Raw genomic sequence first — 21,276 nt, 5'->3', positions numbered from 1 at the left:
CGACTTACACGAAAGTCGTCCAAGATTTTCTTTCGAGATTCTGGTCAAACCTTGCTTATCTTGGACGCCTTCCGTATAATTCATCGACCGGACGACTTTAAAGTAAGTCGTATAGTAAATAAGTTTTATTTTCCAATTGTAAATCTAACCTGAAACGACTTACATGGAAGTCGTCTAGTTATAATAAAATATTGATTTTTTTTTTGGTTTTCAATTGTACGACTTATGTGTAAGTCATCGAGGAAAAGTTTAATTTCTGACACAATCCGGTCAAATGCAAAACTAATATGTTTATCCTAGACGACTTACATGGAAGTCGTCTCTATTTTTTTCGAATTTTTTTTAAAAACAAAAGTATGAAAATATTTACAAAAGAAGACTTCCAAAGAAATCTGCTGTAGAGACGACTTCTCTGGAAGTCATCCTTTGTAAAATTTTAATTGCAAAAATGACATAAATGGACGACTTCTACGGAAGTCTACCAGAAGACTTCTGTGGATGTCGTCTGCGTCAATGTTTAAGAAACTTGCAAGAAACATTTTCTTGTTAATTCATGTTTATTAATCAATATTTGGGCTACTGAATAAAATTTATAACTTAATTAGTTATATTTATGAGTTTACCAACATTCATGTTAATTAAATTTCTAGCTAATGTGCTTTTAACTCATACATGTTCTATGTTTGCTAATGTGTTTTATTTTGAATTTTTGCAGATGGATCGTCAGTTACATGCAGTGTATGGAGAATGTTTGTTGAAAGATGACTGTTGGAATTGTGTGGTTGATAAGTTCAAAGGAGCGAGACTGTTCTTTTTGAGTGAAAGTTCGACACATGTTGAACTCATTGCAATGGCTCAAGAAGATTATAACCTAGACAAGAACACCGAGTCTGTGGGGTTAGCCTACTCATTACCAGAAGCAATGATGCAATGGATGGCTCCAAACACCCCTCATATTCATATTACAAGTGATAAAAAAGTTCGGAACTTTCTCGGGATAACTAAAACGCATGAAGTACGACTTTATGTATCAAGCCTTAGCAAGATGAGAACGGTTCAAGAGGAAATGGAAGAAGAAGATGAAGGGGATGAAGCTGATGAAGGGGATGAAGATGATGATGATATGGCTGAAGATGAAAATCATGATGGAGAGGAGGATGTTGGGGAGGAGGATGGTGCGGACGAGGATGCTGATATCCCTGATGTTGCTCAAGCGGTTGATGATGCTGAGGATTACAGTGAGTATGGAAAGGTTAAAGATGAGGATGAGGAAGAAGATGATGATATGTGTTTTGAAGATTTCAAAAGTACATATGATAGTGAAGGAGGAAGATCGAATGCTAGCAAGATCTATGTCAACCAGAGTTTTGCTAGTATGGATGCACTGGTTTCGGAGATGCGGTTGACAACAGTGAGGCGTAAGTTCTCCTTCAGAATATACAAGTCAACGAAAAATTTTCCTTGTGGCAACATGTCGTGTTAATGGTTGCAGATGGAAGATCAGAGCGAGTGTGAAACATGGGACAAACACGTTTTGGGTACATGTTTTGTGGCAGACATAATCGCTTAGCGGAAACAATTTACTCCAAAGTATATTGGTAGGTTTTTCATAGATCGTGTTGGAATCATTGATGGGTTGAATCCGTAGAACACTTGTTGTACAATGGATTTTTTTCTTTTGAATTCAATTTAACATTCAATCCAAAAAAATAAATTAAACTTGTTTTAAATTTTAGTGGTGGCAGCTGCCCCCTTGCTGCATAACGTGCATCCGCCACTACATTCAAAGGAGATTCACAAATAAAACATTTTACCTTTAGAGAAAAAGTCGGAAGAAGTATCGACTACACCAGTTCTCCAATGTCTATCATCATCCTGAAAAAAATTGTGGAGCAAAAGGAGATTAGCTTAATTAACACATACAATTGATTTTTTACTTTATGGTTATGAAGAAGTGATTCAGTATAGAAGTAACCTCCAAGACCAATAGGCGTTTCAGCATTTGCTATGTTCATTAATGCAAAGAGTTCAACTAGTCTTAATGTTTCTGCTGAGATTGATTAAATTGTTCAATTATCTTGAATCCTTACTCTGCAATTACGTATTACCTAAAAGATAGGTGAACTCATCATATCGTCAATGTTCACAAACAATAATGGAGACGAAATCATGAAAACATAAATGAGGATTATTAACAAAACTAACTAAACATTGACAGCCAGCATAGTCTCTATGTTGGCTTTGCGAGCACACATATGCACACATTGTGGTTATGTCAGCCCGCAACAAGACACATCTACCCCAACTAAGAGTTGTTTCAATAGAAGGAAGCCATGCATTTGAAGAGAAATAGAGAAGACATTTGAAAACATGTAACGCTATAATCTTTTCTAAAAAGTGATTTAGATGAATGGCTGAAAAAAATCTGAAATTCTACCTTCAAATTATGCATTTGGTGGACAATGAATTGTATCTCTCTTTGGTTCGATTGTTTCCTCATGCTACTAAAGTAAAGTCATGCAAAAATAAGAGAAGATTGTTACAAAAAAAAAAAGAGAAGACTTAAAATGTCTTTTTAAAAGGCAAGGAGTTAAGGATATTACAATATCATTTCAGCGCCTACCAAATAAAAGAAAACAACATACCTACTCTACATCTAAATCTCAGTTTTGTTGAAGACTAACTTTAAAGAACCACAAAAAAGGGAGGAACACATATGTGAAAAACTATGAACACACATGAGAACACCTTAACCTTTTTCCTCTCCTCATCTTCTTATACACAACATATTTCTCCCCTCCATGGCATTAATAATGTCCAGACAACAAATGAAACCACTTTTTCTTGTTACAATTTGAAATTTCTAATCAAGGCATTTTCCTTTTAATAGCTCAACCGTAGAATATGTAGCAGTAATCTGCCCATAATAAGGTGATTGGTTGGGAAACACGATTAGAAAGAGAATGATGAAATAATCTTTCGAGAAAACGCTTTTGCCTAATCTCTGTTTAATTGAAGAGGTTAACATAGAAGAATAGTAGGATGAAGACCGTGCATGTTATAACTATATGTGATGTGTATAAATAAAATGATCTAATTGTTTATCTTAGTTTTTTTTACATCTCGGTTTCTCAAGGATTTACAAAAATATCGTTCAACTCAAGAGTCACTTGTTTAATTATAGTGTTGATTTTTTCTATTGAATGTTCACTATAAATAAATTTTCTAATAATCCGAAATAACTTTTGATATTAATTATTAACTACCACTAACAAACTAACAAGGCCATCAAATACAAAGCTCGGCCAATTTCAATAGGCATAATGAAGATAGTTCGGCCCAGCTCAGCTCAACCCATTCGATTAGGTTTTAAACCGAATTGAGTGTAGAAGGGAGCCATATATAAAACGAGAAAGAACAGACTTAGAGAGGAGCATTAAGAAACACAAAGATGTCACAAGCAGCTAGAACTAGGTATTATCATTTATATTTTTTCTCCCAAGAAACCTTGTCATTTTCGCTTGTTCGGTAATCACTCTTTTGTAACTCATCATCTGATTGATCGACAAAACATCTTTCAAATAACCTTTACTATCGAACTCGTGTGTATTTTGCCGTTTCAACAAAAGTGTGATATTTGAATTTTAACAAAAGAAAAAGATTGACTTTTGTTTTTATGTTCCTATCCATTGATCATTGAGCAACGTAATCCTGATCCGACAAAGTTTTACAAAGCCCAGCCTACTAAAAACCCACGAAAATAGAGCCCATCACAGACAAGGATGCGTATTCCGCTTTGACTTACATAGTCCCAACGGTCACCAACTTGATTAAGAATATATACTTCCATAAAAAAAACAAAACAAGACTACAACGTGGACGGCGTGGATCAAATAACACGCGCGAGGAGACAGCCACTAGATGAGATACTGGAAATGACATGTTTACCCCCAAACCAAAACAAAAGAGATTATAAATACATGTCCTAAAACCCTAAACTGAAAAATATCTCGCGCAGCTTCTCTAGGGTTTATTTTGCCTCTCTCCTCTCTCTTTAACCTAGCAGTCGCTTCTTCTTCTTCTCAGATTTGCCATGGGTAAAAAATCCGCCACCAAAGTAAGCTTCGTCTCCTTCTGGGTTTTCCAATTAGCTCTTCTTCGTACTGTTTAACGAAACTCTGTTTTTGTTTCGTGTCTTCAGGTTGAAGCAGCACCTGTTGCGATTAAGGCGACCAAACCTCTGAAGAAAGGTAAGAACTTTATGTTTCTTTTGTGTTTTTTTTCTAATTGAGTCCTTATTTTTGTTGGTATCTGTAGTTTTAGTCTGATTTGAACTTTTGTATTTATTATACTTCAGGTAAGAGAGAGGCTGAGGATGACGTGGATACCAAAGTGAGCCTTAAGAAGCAGAAGAAGGATGTGATTGCTGCCGTCAAGAAGGAGAAAGCCGTGAAGAAGGTGCCTAAGAAGGTTGAGAGCTCCTCTGAGTCGTCAGATTCCGAGGAAGAGGTTAATGTATAGCTCTCAGTTTCTTACTAGTATCATTGTTGATTCGTTAGATTTAAGAACTTGAAAGTAACTGGAGGTTAGACTCTGTTTAGTGTCCGTTTCATAGGAATAAATTGTTATATGTTCACTGAGATTTTTTTTGAAAAAATGGTAGGCTAAGAAGGTTCCAGCTAAAAAGGTTGAGAGCTCCTCAGACTCATCATCAGAATCTTCTGATTCCGAGGAAGAGGTTAAGGTATGATACTTGTTGGGGTCAAAAACGGTTACGACGGAATTACCATCCGAAAATTCTCGGAGATCGTATTTCCGAAAGAGTTAGTAAAAGAAGAGATGTAATTTTCGTAAAAATAACCTATACGAGGTTTTTACGAAGAAGTATCCTTTGGGATTTAAACCGAACAAACCAAGCTCGGTCGCTACGTATACACGCCGTCCGGTCGCTACGTAGCAACCAAACCCGAGCCAAGCTCGGTCGCTACGTAGCGACCGAGTGATCGTCCCGCTCGGTCGCTACGTAGCGACCGAGCTCAGCCAAGCTCGGTCGCTACGTAGCGACCGAGCGATCGTCCCGCTCGGTCGCTACGTAGCGACCGAGTGATCGTCCCGCTCGGTCGCTACGTAGCGACCGAGCTCGAGCCAAAGCTCGGTCGCTACGTAGCGACCGAGCGATCGTCCCGCTCGGTCGCTACGTAGCGACCGAGCGATCGTCCCGCTCGGTCGCTACATAGCGACCAAGCTCAGCCAAGCTCGGTCGCTACGTAGCGACCGAGCGATCGTCCCGCTTGGTCGCTACGTAGCGACCGAGCTCGAGCCAAAGCTCGGTCGCTACGTAGCGACCGAGCTCAGCCAAGCTCGATCGCTACGTAGCGACCAAGCGATCGTCCCGCTCGGTCGCTACGTAGCGATCGTCCCGCTCGGTCGCTACGTAGCGACCAAGCACTTGTCTCGCTCGGTCGCTACGTAGCGACCGGGCTCGAGCCAAAGTTCGGTCGTCGTGTAGCGATTGAACCTTTCCGAACATCGATACGATACCAGTCCTTGCATTCTCGTCAAACCTTCGAATGCTATCTCCCGAAGACCGTAGCGAGTTCAGTCCATGTTTCCCGCTATTCTAATTCATCGATCAAACTTCGCGGATTAGAAACCGCGGAAAACTCGTAGTAAACGTGTCGAGTCGGAAGACGGCCCAAAGGGACCTAAAACACGACTCGAGGCCCATCCTACGATTTTTCCTAACCAAAAGCCCGTGAACCACAGCATGGTTCACGCTTGGCCCACGAAGAAGGATAAATGTCAAGTTTCCGCGGATAAATACGGAAGTTTCGAAGATAATTGTGAAGATCGGGAAAAATTGAATATCTCCATTTTTATGCTATGACGGCTTAAGGGCAGAAGAGTAAAAGCGTAAACCGACCTTGGAGCTAGTATATAAGGAGTCCTAGGCGAGGAGCAAGAAGGGAGGACTTTTTCAGAGCAAACTTAGCACTTAGAGCAATTTAGGCAATTTTCCGTTTTTGTTATTTCGAGCTGCGACTCAATTAGGTTTAGCCGTCTTAGGGTTGCTAGAACTAGGAATCTCGCCAACAGCTCTCGAGCCCAGGCTTATACCTTGTTGTAACACTCATACGCAGATTCGGAATAAGATCTACTTTGCTCTCTTTTCGATTTCTTATTTTTATCGTTGTTATTCTCGTGTTCTGATTGTTTGACGTGTGGTAATTAACAGATATCCGGGTCCTCTGGGAAATTAGGGTTTTCCTAGTTTCCTTATTTAAACGGAAATCGACAGTGTGAATTTCGGTTCCCACAGTTTGGCGCTAGAAGGAGGGGGACTTACGGATCAATCTAACCCGCAAAAGCCACACACAATCTGACATGTCAACCAACGACGCGGATAACATGCAAACTCCTCTTAATGGAGGCAGCGGCACCGATCTCCACACTCCAGTAGCGGACGTATCCGCGGCCAACGCGCAAGCCAACGCCGCGACGCTCGAGGAGTTCAAAAAGATGTTCGCCACCTATGAGAAAAGATCGGAAGAACAGGATAAGCTCGTGAATACCTTGACCAAACAGGTTGAAACCTTAACGGCAAGGACCCAAGCTATCCGTCCCCGCGGAACCACCAAAATCCGCGGGAAAAGGCTCGACTTCGCCACCCCACTCGATAGAACAGGACTCGCGCGGGAACGACCTTCCGGTCAAAACCCTAGCGAGAAATCTCCCGTCGAAAAGGGGAACCCTGAAAATCTTCCGCCCCCTGCAAAGGACTCGGAGGATAACGAAGCCGAACACATTGACCTGGATCCTAGCGATGTCTCCAACGACACCGACGAGGATGTCGACAGACATCCAAGAAGGACCAGAAGCCGATCCGCTCGGGAAGGCTCCCCATTCGAAAAACCAATGACAGAAGAAGAAGAAGTCGCCTATTGGAACGAACAAGAGGAGCTGGCCGAAAGGCAAACCGAGCTCAGTCGCAGTAAACGCCGACAGGTTCGGAAATCCACTGACGAGACATCAGATATCCGCGATCTTCGCGACTACATCACTAAGACTGCGGCAGAAGTGAGAGCCGTAAAGTCTCAAATCCATCATGCTACTAGTGCTGCCCCCGAGATCAATTGACTGCTGGAAGGAGCTCGAAAGACCCCCTTTACCAGTCGCATTTCGGACATGAGGGTGTCCGATCCGGGAAAGATCAAAGTACCGAAGTACGATGGTACGGCCGACCCAAAAGCGCACCTTCAGGCTTTCCACATCGCGATGGGAAGAGCAAGATTGAAGGACGGCGAAAAAGATGCCGGCTATTGCCGCCTGTTCGTCGAAAATCTCGAAGGAGCAGTGCTCGAATGGTTCGCACGCCTTCGTCGCAACACCATCGGGAGTTTTCGACAGCTCGCATCGGAATTCCTCAAACAGTACTATGTATTCATAGACAGGGAAACCTCCGATGTTGACCTCTGGAGTCTCTCCCAAAGGGAATACGAACCCCTCCGCGAATTTATCAGTCGGTTCAAGCTGATAATGTCCAGAGTCAGCGGGATAAGCGACAAAGTGGCCATCGACGCGCTGAGAAAGACGCTTTGGTTCAAGTCGAAATTCAGAAAATGGATAACTCTCGACAAACCGCGAACGATCCAGGACGCCCTCCACAAAGCAACGGACTACATCATAGTCGAGGAAGAAACTAAAGTCTTATCGCAAAAAGATAAGCCGGCAAGACCATCCTCGAAAGACGCAGATCCGAAGGGGAAAAAGAAGAACTCTCGTAACGACAAGTACGTCCATCACGAGGGGGAAGATCTCCAAGGGGCGCATAACTATGCGATCAGTTCGGATCAAGGCCGGACCACGTGCAACACATGGACTCGCAATCAAGGGTATGACGAAAACACCTTCTGCGAGTTCCACCAATCCCGAGGACACTCCACGACCAATTGCAAAGTCTTGGGAGCAAGACTGGCCGCGAAGCTAGTCGCTGGAGAGCTTTCGGAAGTAACTAGCGTCAAGGATCTCATCCTCGATTCTGATCGGCCTCCAAAGACGGATAGAAATCCGCCCGCTGAAAAATCCCCTCAACGAAACCATCCTGGGGATAAACGCGGTAGGAGGCCGGATGACAAAGGGAACGATAACAATCGTCGCAGAGTCAATATGATCATCGGAGGATCACAATACTGCGGCGATACCGTGTCGGCCATCAAGGCTTACCAACGGAAGGCAGAGTCAAGTGCAAATTGGCCTACATGGTCTCCTCCTCGAGACGGCCAAAGTTGCTCGATCACCTTCACGGAGGAAGAAGCCGGCGGTATCGACCAACCTCACTGCGACCCGCTTTTCATAGATCTCGTCATACGAGATTTAGAAGTCGGAAGGGTACTCGTCGACACGGGAAGCACGGTCAACGTAATCTTCCGCGACACTCTCAAGCGGATGAGTGTCGAACTCGGAGAAGTAATTCCGACGCCAAAACCGCTCACGGGTTTTTCAGGCGAAGTGTCGATGACTCTCGGATCATTCCAATTGCCAGTCATGGCCAAAGAGATCACAAAAATCGTCGAATTCGCGGTAGTCGATCATCCTGCTATCTAAAACGTAATCATGGGAACCCCATGGCTCAACGTCATGCAGGCAGTTTCGTCAACCTACCACCTGGGTCTCAAGTTCCCAACACCGAGCGGAGTCGCGGCCATCTTGGGATGCCAAAAACAGTCGCGACTATGCTTCCTCGCGGAGCATAAGTTAAGGCAAATCACGGCTTCCACAAACGGCAAACGCGCGAAGATAGATCGATCTTCAGCCAAAAGCGCCCCGGGAGAAGACGAAGTAAAATCGTCTATCAACGCAAACGCATCGGACGTCGAGGCTCGACATAAATCCGAAGCCCACACAACAACTCAACCGGAACATCCGGAAAATAGCGTCGACCCAGCCACGATTGACACGGTCAAGGCGGACATCGCGACATCTACCGCCGAGTAAGAACATTCGCGGCATGAAACAGAACTACGAGATGGCTTGATCCTCGAAAGGGGTACGTAGGCAGCTCGTCAAAAGACGAGTTCAGCTATCCCCTTCTCTAAAAAGGGGGGGGGGGAGTGGGTGCGTATACTCGTATACTCCCACTTAGAAAAATCTTCATTATTGTAATCGAGTTTTTAGAAACTTCAAAAACTTTTACTACAATATACGTTGTCCTTTCTTATCGAAAACGTTTACGCTTCAGTAAAACACAAAAGAAACTTTCAGGACACGCCTGAAAACGTTAAGACTCCTGTCTGCGGCCCCTTCCGGCCCAAAAATCGTAAAGATTATCATCTTTCAAACACGCAAAAATACACGCATAATCCTCGAAATAACTGCGAGACGTCGCAAAAGTTAAAATTCGAGGACAATGCTAACAAATTGTCCGAACGCGACCACCAAAAACCTTACACCCCGTTCGTCGATTGGCCCCGACGAACACGCCAGCCGTCTTAAACAAACGCAATCCGATCACTCTTTTGATCTTTAAAAACGTCCAGCACAAGGACAAAAGCGCGCTACAACAAAAATCCGAAATTTTGGTTTAGCACTTCCAGTTGATTCTGAGAAGATGCTCGATTCGTACCATACAAGTCATATAAGCCGAGAACATATCGCGGACTTTAAATCGGTGCGAATCAGAAAGAAATCGCAACAAGAAAAACGATAGCCGGCTAGTCACCGCACAAACCTTAACCGAAAGTAAACCTAGGTCTTGCCCTAAACCCAACGCTCTGGTCTCAAACATCTCAAGGCATGATATCTAAAAGATACGAGATCATAAACCATGTCTCTCCGTTCGTATCTCAATGTTCTCGAAAATCGTAAAGATAAGTAAATTTTTACGAAAATCACGAACGAACCAACAGAATGAACGTCTAATCAGAACTACATACGAGACGACAACTCGTATTTACTTCAACCCTACTCAGGAAAACTCGAAACAAAACATTTATCATATAAAAGAAACCGCGTAAAGCGGAAAGAGATTCAAAGCCACCAACGGCCAGTCCCGGAAATACAAATACGGCCATCTAGGCCTAAACGAAATTCAAATTCAAAGGGCCACACTCGGCCGAAAACAAGGATAACTGATCCATCCCTCATGATCCAAAGTCAAAGTCCACGGACAACGAAGCACCAAACGCATCCGCGGGACGATCCACTTCCTCGCCACCATCGGGAAAACTGGTCGGAACCTCCTCGGTATCAGGGGAAACCGGGATAGAATCCCAGAACCCTTGAATCCTCTCGTCAATCGGAGGGATAAGCGCCTCAGCGTGGGCACAGTCACTCATCCCACTCTTCATCAAGCTCATTTCCTCTTCAAACACATAGTCATCGGCTCGCGTCCTCCAAAGACTTCCGACCGAACCACGGCACTCGCGAAAGTCACCCACCGAGGTAAAGGCATTTTTGAGGTTCCGGTACTCAACCTGGAACTGAGATGCACGAGTCTTCATCACCTCGACGATTTCTCTTTTGCCTTTCCTCTCCGCTTTACGAACAGCCCGCGCATGGTCACGAGTAAGCTGCGCCTCTCGCTCCAGCATCTCGCCTTGCACGCGAGCAAGATCCCGCTCCGCTTTCTCCGCCTTGAAGCGGTAGACCATGGCTTCTCTATGGCCCGCCTCAATGGCCGAGCCCAGCAAGCTCAGGCCCTGCAAAATCGATTGGCATGTTATAAATATATACATAGGACAATCACCAAAAAATTCTCAAAAAAAAACTAACCCCATTGATGATGCGAGATCCTTCCGCAACGACTCTCGGCCTCGCCGATTCTTTCGTAGGAGGAGGAGCATCGAAACCCGATGGCAGCCCAGCAAAGAAATCATCGAAATCCGGAATAGGGGCCTCGCTCGAACCGCTCCCGTCGCCGTAAGCAAGGTTCAGATCCCATCCTGGAAGCATAGAGTCATCCATCGAAAACTCTATGTCGCCAAGATCGACATCTTTTCCCTTCCAAGAGCTCGACTCCGGCGCAGCTATCGGAGCTTCGACGGGATTCTGGTCATCGGGTTCGGAGTCGCTTCCCGTGTCCGCATCCAAAGCAGGATCGGGTTGCACGAATCTCAGTGCTTTCCAAACCCTCTTCGGCGTAAAAGAAGTCCAGAAGAAGGGACCATTCCTGAGAAGATCCCTCACCGAAATGATGTCCTCGGGGAACGGAGCAAAAGGGTTGATGAAGGGACGATCATTCGGCAACCTCCGGAACAATGGAATGCAACTCTCTTTGACGGATGCAGCGTCTATACGGACAAAGAAAAAGAACTTCTTCCACGAGTTGAAGTTCGAAATAAACTTCTTAACCACTGACATAAATTTCCGAGGGACCAACCTATGCTTATCCGTACCCCTGACAAGTTGAAGCCTCAAAAGAGCTTCATAATGATCGACGGAAAGGGAAAGGCCATGCTCGTAGCTTAGGATCAGGATCCCAATAAGGTGCTGAATGGCAAGGGGTGTCAACTGACTTATCGCAACTTCGAAACGGTCCAACACTCGGACGAGAATTTCGGGTATGGGGAACCAGAGGCGACAACGCACTACGAACGCCTCATAACAAGTAAAGTAACCTTCCGGGGGGTTGTTAGCACATTCCCCGCGGCAGGGAACCCGGAACTCCACAGCATCCGGGATGTGGTTGAACGATCGCATCGTTGCGAGAAACTCGTCAGTAGTCCTGCTTGCATCCTCTTCCTCGACTCCACGATGGACCAGGACCGGGAACGGCTTCTCCTTGGGAGGGGTCAACGAGCCATAATGAGCAACCCACCATGCCTCGTTCTCGGCAGGATGCACCGAGTGAGGCACGAACTCCATCTTCGGAACGACGAGCTCTTCATAAGGACTCGCGGACGAAGACCCTTTTTTCGCAATCTTTTTCTTGCTCGACATCTTTACACTTCTCTTGAGAGAATAGAGGAAAAGGGTGGAGAGAAAGATAGAAAGTTTTTTTGAAAGATCTTAGAGAAAAACAAGAAAGTGAAAAAATTATGGAACAAGTTACCTCTCTTCTTATAAGACCTGAGGATTTACTATTCAAGCTCGGACTTTCGGATATTAATTCCATCCATCACGCCTAACTTGCCAAACATGCCTAACCGCACGCTAGGATCCTACGATGCATGATCCTAACGGGCTGGGGGGCTAACTGTTGGGGTCAAAAATGGTTACGACGGAATTACCACCCGAAAATCCTCGGAGATCGTATTTCCGAAAGAGTTAGTAAAAGAAGAGATGTAATTTTCGTAAAAATAACCTATACGAGGTTTTTACGAAGAAGTATCCTTTGGGATTCAAACCGAACAAACCAAGCTCGGTCGCTACGTATACACGCCGTTCGGTCGCTACGTAGCAACCAAACCCGAGCCAAGCTCGGTCGCTACGTAGCGACCGAGCGATCATCCCGCTCGGTCGTTACGTAGCGACCGAGCTCAGCCAAGCTCGGTCACTACGTAGCGACCGAGCGATCATCCCGCTCGGTCGTTACGTAGTGACCGAGCTCAGCCAAGCTCGGTCCCTACGTAGCGACCGAGCCATCGTCCCGCTCGGTCGCTACGTAGCGACCAAGCTCAGCCAAGCTCGGTCGCTACGTAGCGACCGAGCGATCGTCCCGCTCGGTCGCTACGTAGTGACTGAGCTCGAGCCAAAGCTCGGTCGCTACGTAGCGACCGAGCTCAGCCAAGCTCGATCGCTACGTAGCGACCAAGCGATCGTCCCGCTCGGTCGCTACGTAGCGACCGAGCTCAGGTCAAAGCTCGGTCGCTACGTAGCGACCGAGCACTTGTCTCGCTCGGTCGCTACGTAGCGACCGGGCTCGAGCCAAAGTTCGGTCGTCGTGTAGCGATTGAACCTTTCCGAACATCGATACGATACCAGTCCTTGCATTCTCGTCAAACCTTCGAATGCTATCTCCCGAAGACTGTAGCGAGTTCAGTCCATGTTTCCCGCTATTCTAATTCATCGATCAAACTTCGCGGATTAGAAACCGCGGAAAACTCGTAGTAAACGTGTCGAGTCGGAAGACGGCCCAAAGGGACCTAAAACACGATTCGAGGCCCATCCTACGATTTTTCCTAACCAAAAGCCCGTGAACCACAGCATGGTTCACGCTTGGCCCACGAAGAAGGATAAATGTCAAGTTTCCGCGGATAAATACGGAAGTTTCGAAGATAATTGTGAAGATCGGGAAAAATTGAATATCTCCATTTTTATGCTATGACGGCTTAAGGGCAGAAGAGTAAAAGCGTAAACCGACCTTGGAGCTAGTATATAAGGAGTCCTAGGCGAGGAGCAAGAAGGGAGGACTTTTTCAGAGCAAACTTAGCACTTAGAGCAATTTAGGCAATTTTCCGTTTTTGTTATTTCGAGCTGCGACTCAATTAGGTTTAGCCGTCTTAGGGTTGCTAGAACTAGGAATCTCGCCGACAGCTCTCGAGCCCAGGCTTATACCTTGTTGTAACGCTCATACGCAGATTCGGAATAAGATCTACTTTGCTCTCTTTTCGATTTCTTATTTTTATCGTTGTTATTCTCGTGTTCTGATTGCTTGACGTGTGGTAATTAACAGATATCCGGGTCCTCTGGGAAATTAGGGTTTTCCTAGTTTCCTTATTTAAACGGAAATCGACAGTGTGAATTTCGGTTCCCACAATACTCACTGTTTTAGTAATTGTAGATTAATCTATGTTTGATGTTTGTCTCATAGTATTGTATTGTTCATGTTAGGCTAAGAAAGTTCCTGCTAAGAAGGCTCCAGCTAAGGCTGATTCAAGCAGCGAGGAGTCCTCTGACGACTCTTCTTCAGATGATGTAAGAGTTTTGTGGTTGTTTGTTACTGTGTGCTTCAGTTTTGTACTTTGTGTAGCGTCTTTCTAAAACCTTCAATGTTTTGTCTTTGAAGGAACCTGTGGTAGCCAAGAAGGCCACTAACGGAAAGGTTGCAAAGAAAACAAAAGATGACTCATCTTCTGAGGAAGAATCTTCAGATGATGTTAGTTTTTGATTACTATGCGAGTTTTTAGCCTGCTCTCTTTGGACTATTGCTAACATACTTGGCCTTTATCATCTATTTCTGGAAGAAGTTGCTGTTACCAAGAAACCTGCTGCAGCTGCTAAAAACGGCTCTGTGAAGGCCAAGTCAGAGAGCTCTTCTGAAGAGGAAGACTCTTCCGATGAGGAATCTTCTGATGAAGTAAGCACCTCCTCATAAGTATCTTTTACTGTTTTCCTCTTTATGTTTCTGAACTATGTAACTTACTTGTGTGTTTGGTGATGGGATAACAGGAACCTGCTACAAAGAAACCTGTCGCTGCTAAGAAGCCAGCTGCTAAAGCTAAAGATTCTTCATCTTCTGACGATGATGATTCATCGGAAGATGAGTCTGAGGATGAGAAACCAGCTGCTAAAAAGGCAGCTCCTGCTACCAAGGCTGCAAGCAGTTCAGAATCATCTGATGAAGATTCTGATGAGGTTAGATTCTCTACTTAACTTGATCAATAAGCAGCTTCTGATGTCCTGTAATTTGAATCGTTGTTGATTTGTTTGATTTTTTTGTCATTCCAGGAAAGTGAAGATGAAAAGCCTGCACCTAAAAAGGCTATCACCAAGGCAGCTAAAAAGGATAGCAGTAGTGGTGAATCTGACTCTGACGAATCAGAGAGTGAAGATGAGAAAGAAACCCCAAAGAAAAAGGTGTGAAATATTTCATTATGATTCCAAAATATCGTAGTTTGAGTTTTTTTATTGCATAATTTTTTTATAACTTGCTGTTTGCTGATCTGATTTTTTTACTAAAACCAGAACGCTGATGTAGAAATGGTGGACGCTGAGCCGCAACAGGTAAGAATATCCCTCTAGTAGTATCTCTAACCTCATTTTTTGATGTCATACGTTGAAGTTAATTTGTGTTTCGTCCTTTGTCTTTCAGCCTAAGACACCAGCAACTCCTGCTACAGGAGGACCCAAGACGCTCTTTGCTGGTAATCTCTCATTCCAGATCGAAAGATCAGACGTGTAAGTAGCTCTCTCTATCTCTCTCTCTTTGGACAAGTTCAGTTTTTTTGTCGTGATCTAATGATAGTCTATCCTCCAAATACAGTGAGACTTTCTTTAAAGAAGCTGGCGAAGTTGTTGATGTTAGATTTGCTACCAACAAGGATGATGGCAGTTTCAGAGGATTTGGCCATGTTGAGTTTGCTAGTTCTGAAGATGCACAGAAGGTGAGTGCTAGTTTTGTACTTTTAAAGTATTTATTTTGAAATTTGCTTGCTGACTAAAATTCATTTGTACTCAGGCATTGGAACTTAACGGTAGAGCCTTACTTGGTCGTGACATTCGTCTTGATATGGCTGCGGAGAGGGGAGATAGACCCGCATACAACACTCCACAAAGCGGTGGTGGTAACTTCAGAAGCGGTGGTGGTGGTGGTGAAGGTCAAAAAATATTCGTCAAGGGATTCGACTCGTCCCTTCCTGAGGAAGATATCAGGCAGGCATTGACTCAACACTTTGCTTCATGTGGAGAGATCACAAGGGTCTCAATTCCAATGGACCGTGAAACTGGTGCTTCCAGAGGGTGTGTGACTCTTCTTCCCTCTACTTTGTGTATTATTTTCTCTCAGATGGTTAACTAAAACAATTGTTTTAAAATGCAGAATTGCGTACATTGACTTTAAGGAAGGCGCAGAGAAGGCGTATGACCTTAATGGTACTGAGTTGGGAGGATGGAATATTGTTGTCGATGAGGCTAAACCAAGGGACAGCAGTGGTGGTGGAGGATTCAGTGGTGGCGGCGGTGGTCGTTTTAGTGGTGGCGGAGGTGGTCGTTTTGGTAGTGGTAGAGGAAGAGACAGTGGGCGTGGTCGTTTTGGCAGTGGTAGAAATGGCGGTGGTCGTTTTGGTAGAGACAATGGTGGTGGCCGTGGATTCAGCGAACCTAGTTTCACTTCCTCAGGTATGTTAGTTTGTTAATAGATGTTGTCTTGAATCTTGATAGTTATCAAGTACCCCAGCTTCTGACATGTTCTTGGTTGATTTTGGCAGTCAACAAGAAGACTACCTTTGACGATTAGAAGCTTAAGGAGAAGAATTTTCTTGTGTGCTCAAGTCTTTTAGCCTTGTGATGCTTACTCATCTTATTATTATTTCAGCTTTTTTTCTTTTCTAGTCCACTTGTGTCTGAATCCTTATATTATTGTCTGAATTTAAATTAAAACTCAATTTTGAGTGCTTTTTGTGTTGAATTGTTGTCTTCCTTGAGCTTCGAATTCTTATCACTCAAATGATAAACGACTTTAAAACCGGATGTTAATAAAGAGGATTAGTAGTAACTTAAAACTGATACCCATAGAGGGGCAGATTGCCAGATTTCACTTGCCCCTGAGGAAGGTGATATGCATTGTTTTGCCCTGTTTGGTTAAGCGTATAGGTTAGAGATCTTCAGTCTGAAGCTTGAGGTCCGGTCCCTCTGAGAATTGTTCTTGATGAGCACTTAGGGTATGTAGTAGTACCTAGAGTTCCCGGCCATCCAATTAGCAGTTATTGAATGAAATGTTCGATTGGTGCATTGCTTTGGAGTATGATGTTGGTGTTGTTTTGTAAGACAAAAACTGTTTTGTAAGACAAAAACTGTGAAGATTTTCAGAGAAAATGAGAATCAGAAATGCCCGAAGAGGCAAGAAGTTGTATAGAGCAAGCAAGTAAGAAGATCAACAACCTGGTGGGTTTAGTTGTTCACTTGTTTGGTATGGTTTAGAAGATCCTCCTCCATCATACATATATGATTCACGGAACAAGAGTAAGAGCACACAGTTTATTGTTTAGTTAGAGTTTAGCGAATAGACCAACAAGTGGAGCTGTTCCAGACAAAAGTTGGTTCTGATTTGCTCGTGGTTTGTCCTTCATCTGAATAGTAATCATTCTGATCTGGTCCATCAACAAGAGCACCGTGGATAACATATCAGCGTGAGACATTCTAAACCAACACAGTTCACATAAGAACGTTGAACAAAGATTGAAGGGAATGACGGGCCTGTATGGTGGACTCTGATTGGATATTTTGGTCCATATCCAACTTGGCAATTCATTCCTTGACAGTTTTTCAAAGAATGTAATCGCTCTGCAAGGTGAAAGAACCTGTGGTTAATGCATTAAAGCAGCAAGAAAAAATGGTTTTGTGTTCCTCAAAGATTTGATTACCTGAGATCTAGCAAAGTCTAAAAGTGCTTGAGGTTGAACCAAACCATGATGAAAATTGAGTTTCGCATGTGCTGCAGAGAGATAATTTCTAACATACATCAAACCACCTGAATTTTCCTCCACTAAACAAGCAAAACATTCAATATTCACCGAATTTTATACTAAATTAACTTACCAGTTGTTTGAATGTTGTAGCCATCATTTTTCTTTAGACAAGCACAAGAAGTATATCCACCTTCTTTAACTTCTAACAATATATAAGCACACACACAAATCAAACAAGAGTCAAGATTAGTATTCTTGAAACTTCAGAAATAACATTATTGAAGAAACCAGGTTATTTACCTTGGTGACAAGGACTTGAACACCGGCTTATCTGTTATATGTTATCCGAAGAGAATTCTTCCATTCTCCATCCAGTTTCACCCATGTAACCGGCATTGTTTCAACCTATTTCAAGTGGTACTCATCCCCGGCGTAGCCAAGCCGCAGCCCAAAAAAGTTCATCCTTGAAGAAAGTAATTACACAAAATAAACATTTTTTTATTGTACTGAAACAAGATTTACTGGAAGGAGGGAACTGGAAAGATTTCAGAGGAAAACTGATAAATGGGTTATACTACCGAGTAACCGATGACATGTAGAAAACCTTTACATTTGGGATTGAATCAGTGTATAGTCCTATGTACTTATCAGCAGATTTGGATTGCTGAAAACACACCACAAAATGTTCAAAATGATCACTAGGATGGATATATAGACTAGGCCGAACCATGTTTCTAATCAAACCCAGACCAGAACTTGGACAAAATTAAATTTAGCTCGATCAAATAAAAATAATCAAAATATTTCATTAAGGGTTGGACTGGTGTCTAGGTCTGAGCATAATTAAGTACACCAAAAATCTGTACTCTAAGCCGAACCCTAGTAGCGGGTTTGGATCAGTAACGGGACCATGCAAAATACCGAATGGGTCTTTAGCTCTAAGCAGTCCTCGGGTCGGTTCGGTCGTGTACCGAGATCCGAACTAAACATCCGAGTAAACCGATCTTTATACATTCCATGTAGTCAACTCTTTCTCACCTGTTCTGATTACCATTCGGCGAGCAAATCATAGTCCCAAAATCTCTCGACTGGATCTCTTTATAATTACAAACCGGAAACAATAAATCTACTGATTTCTTTGTCCTCTGCTCCATCTGAGAATTAGAGGAATCAATTACAGGTTTGTTTATTTCATGTCTTCTGCACTTCTTCTTCTTCGGTTCTTATGAATGCTTTGTGTTAAGGAGAGGATCTAGGAGTATCTAGGTCCGACATATAAGTTAGATAAGCATTGTATAGATTACGATAAGTGTCAAGTATATTTGAGTATATCTCGGTGATGTCGAGATGTATATATGATTGTATCGTATAGTTCATCTAATGCAAGTTATCTTCCCATATTTCTCTTGTCTTTCATGGTATCAGAGCCACCAAAATTTATTTTGTGTAGAGTTCATTGACGAGAGAAGAAGGAAAAGATGAGTGATGGAAAATCGTTGGTGAGTTCATCGAATGTTCCAGTTGAAGGAACCATGTCGCCGTATTACTTGGCTCCAGCCGACAACCCTGGGACGGCTATTACTCCGGTAGTCTTGACTGGAGAGAACTATGCTGAGTGGGCATCAGAACTCGAGAATGCGTTACGTGCTAAGCGCAAGATCGGGTTTGTAAACGGGAGTTTGAAACTTCCTGACGAGACAGAGAAACCAGTGGAGGCAGAGATGTGGAGGACAGAGAACTCCATGATAGTGGGGTGGATCAGAGCGTCGATCTCTCCTGTCTTGAGGTCGACAATTCCATTCTCACCTGACGCCTGCAGGATGTGGGCAGAGCTTAAGCAACGTTTCTCGGTGGGAAGCGCAGTAAGAGTACATCAGCTCAAGGCAGAGCTGGCTTCGTGCAAGCAAGAAGGGTCAAGTGTTATGGAGTATTTTGGGAAATTATCACAAAAGTGGGAGGAGTTGTTGAATTGCAAACCTATCCCGACGTGTACGTGCAAGGCGGCTGAGATCTATGCGAAAGATTATGAAGAGAAAAAGGTTCATCAGTTTCTCATGGGACTGGATGAAGCAAGATTCAGTAATGTGTGCACCAACATTATCGGTTTGGAGACGTTACCAGACCTTAACTCTGTTTATCAGAGAGTGGTGCGAGAGGAGAAAAGGTTAGGAGGAGCAAGGAGTGATTCCAAAGAAACTCCAGTGGGGTTTGCAGTCAATGCGGCATTGAAAGAGGGAGAGGATACTGCGACAGGGGGAGCCAGAACTCGATCCTCTGTGGTTTGCGGTAACTGTGGAAGATCTGGACATGAGAAGAAGGATTGTTGGCAGATCATTGGGTTCCCTGAGTGGTATACAGAGAGAAACCAGTCCGGAGGAAGAGGTGGTAGAGGAGGTAGAGGACGTGGCAGAACTAACTCCTCGCGCGCTAATGCAGTGCAGGCTCACGGCACTTCTTCACAGGGAGCATCAGGAAACCAGACCTCACCAATACTGCAGCTCACTCCCGATCAATGGGCTTCACTGACCGCACTCCTGGAGCGACAAAAGACAACTCCAATACCAGAGAGGTTAAACGGTACGGTTCAAACAGGAGAGGTTATAATAGATACCGGAGCTTCGCATCACATGACAGGGGATGTAACACTTCTCAGTGGCGTCCACAGTGTCATTCCTTGTCCAGTGAGCTTTGCGGATGGTAGTAATGTCATGGCTATCAAGAGTGGTAACTTGAGACTGTCGTCTAGCCTGACATTGAAAAATGTTCTATATGTTCCAAATTTGAACTGTACTTTGTTGTCAGTCGCAAAGTTGCTTCGACAGACTGGTTGCTTAGCTGTATTTACAGATACTTTGTGTATTTTACAGGACCGTTTTACGAGGACTCTGATTGGAGCCGGTGAAGTCAAGGATGGTGTTTATGTTTATCGGGATGTCGTGGTGAAGAGAGGTCACAGAGTGAAAGCTTCTGAAGATCAAGCTGTGTGGCATCGTCGCCTAGGACATCCTGCGTATGGTGTTTTGAGTTTTTTACCATTTATTTCTGGTGTTAAGGACGTCCCAAACAAGTTTGGTGGATGTGATATTTGTTTTCAATCAAAACAGACTAGAGAGGTGTTTCCTGAAAGTCTTAATAAAAGTTCAGCGATTTTTGATTTGATACATGTTGATCTTTGGGGTCCTTATCGTATACCATCTTCGTGTGGGGCTATATATTTCTTAACAATCGTGGATGATTTCTCCAGAGCTGTGTGGATCCATCTCTTACTTGAGAAGAGTGAGGTTAAGAGAGTACTACTGAACTTTATATCTCTTGTACATCGACAATTTGGTAGTATAGTCAAGGCGGTTAGAAGCGATAATGGAACAGAGTTCATGTGCTTGACAAAGTATTTTGAGGAGAAGGGTATAGTACATCAAACATCTTGTGTGAGTACTCCTCAACAGAACGGACGCGTGGAGAGGAAGCGCCGTCATATTCTAAATGTTGCACGCTCGATTCTGTTTCAAGCAAATCTACCAGTTCGATTTTGGGGGGAAAGTGTTCTGACAGCAGCACACCTGATAAACAGAACTCCGACAAAGGTGCTTGGTGGAAAGACGCCTTACGAACTCCTGTATAAGAAAGTGCCTTCATACGACAACATCAAAACGTTCGGATGTCTGTGTTTTGTACATCACGCAAGAAGAGACAGAGATAAATTTGGAATGAGGAGCAAGAGGTGCATCTTTGTGGGATATCCTTTTGGGAAAAAAGGATGGAAGCTGTATGACATGGAGAAGGATGAGTTCGTGATATCTAGAGACGTGGTGTTTGAAGAGACTAGTTTTCCTTGGACAGAGAAGAAAGAAGCGGAGACTAGTATCCTCCCTCGACTGGACCTTGGAGTTTATGATGAAACGCAGGCAGAGATGATGATCGACAGGGGGAGAAGTGATATTCCTTCTAACTCTGTTGTAGAACATGTGGAAGGGACAGAGAGAGAGGTTGT

At 43.9% G+C, this 21,276-nt stretch overlaps 1 protein-coding gene across 4 annotated transcripts; it reads left to right on the top strand.

The window, feature by feature from the left end:
- The first annotated feature begins 3,988 nt into the window (after positions 1 to 3,988).
- Positions 3,989 to 16,296, top strand: LOC103833240 (nucleolin 1). Of its 4 annotated transcripts, none has more exons than XM_033277770.1 (15): positions 3,989 to 4,117; positions 4,202 to 4,250; positions 4,358 to 4,470; positions 4,688 to 4,744; positions 13,771 to 13,854; positions 13,946 to 14,035; positions 14,120 to 14,236; positions 14,329 to 14,514; positions 14,608 to 14,736; positions 14,845 to 14,883; positions 14,972 to 15,057; positions 15,143 to 15,263; positions 15,338 to 15,618; positions 15,698 to 15,996; positions 16,086 to 16,296. In XM_033277770.1, exons 1-15 carry the CDS (start codon positions 4,094 to 4,096, stop codon positions 16,112 to 16,114), a joined length of 1,704 nt encoding a protein of 567 aa, XP_033133661.1. In that variant the 5' UTR covers positions 3,989 to 4,093; the 3' UTR covers positions 16,115 to 16,296. The 4 variants fall into 4 exon arrangements, with proteins under 4 accessions (XP_033133661.1, XP_018508905.1, XP_033133660.1 ...); XM_018653389.2 differs by having other exon boundaries at positions 4,358 to 4,509; positions 4,664 to 4,744; XM_033277769.1 differs by having other exon boundaries at positions 4,358 to 4,515; positions 4,664 to 4,744; positions 14,329 to 14,500; positions 14,606 to 14,736.
- The last annotated feature ends 4,980 nt before the right edge of the window (positions 16,297 to 21,276 follow it).

Source organism: Brassica rapa, chromosome A08 (assembly GCF_000309985.2).
Source record: "Brassica rapa cultivar Chiifu-401-42 chromosome A08, CAAS_Brap_v3.01, whole genome shotgun sequence".
NCBI lineage: Eukaryota > Viridiplantae > Streptophyta > Magnoliopsida > Brassicales > Brassicaceae > Brassica > Brassica rapa.
The sequence above is the reverse complement of the archived record's forward strand: the minus strand, read 5'-3'. Positions and strand labels throughout refer to the sequence as shown.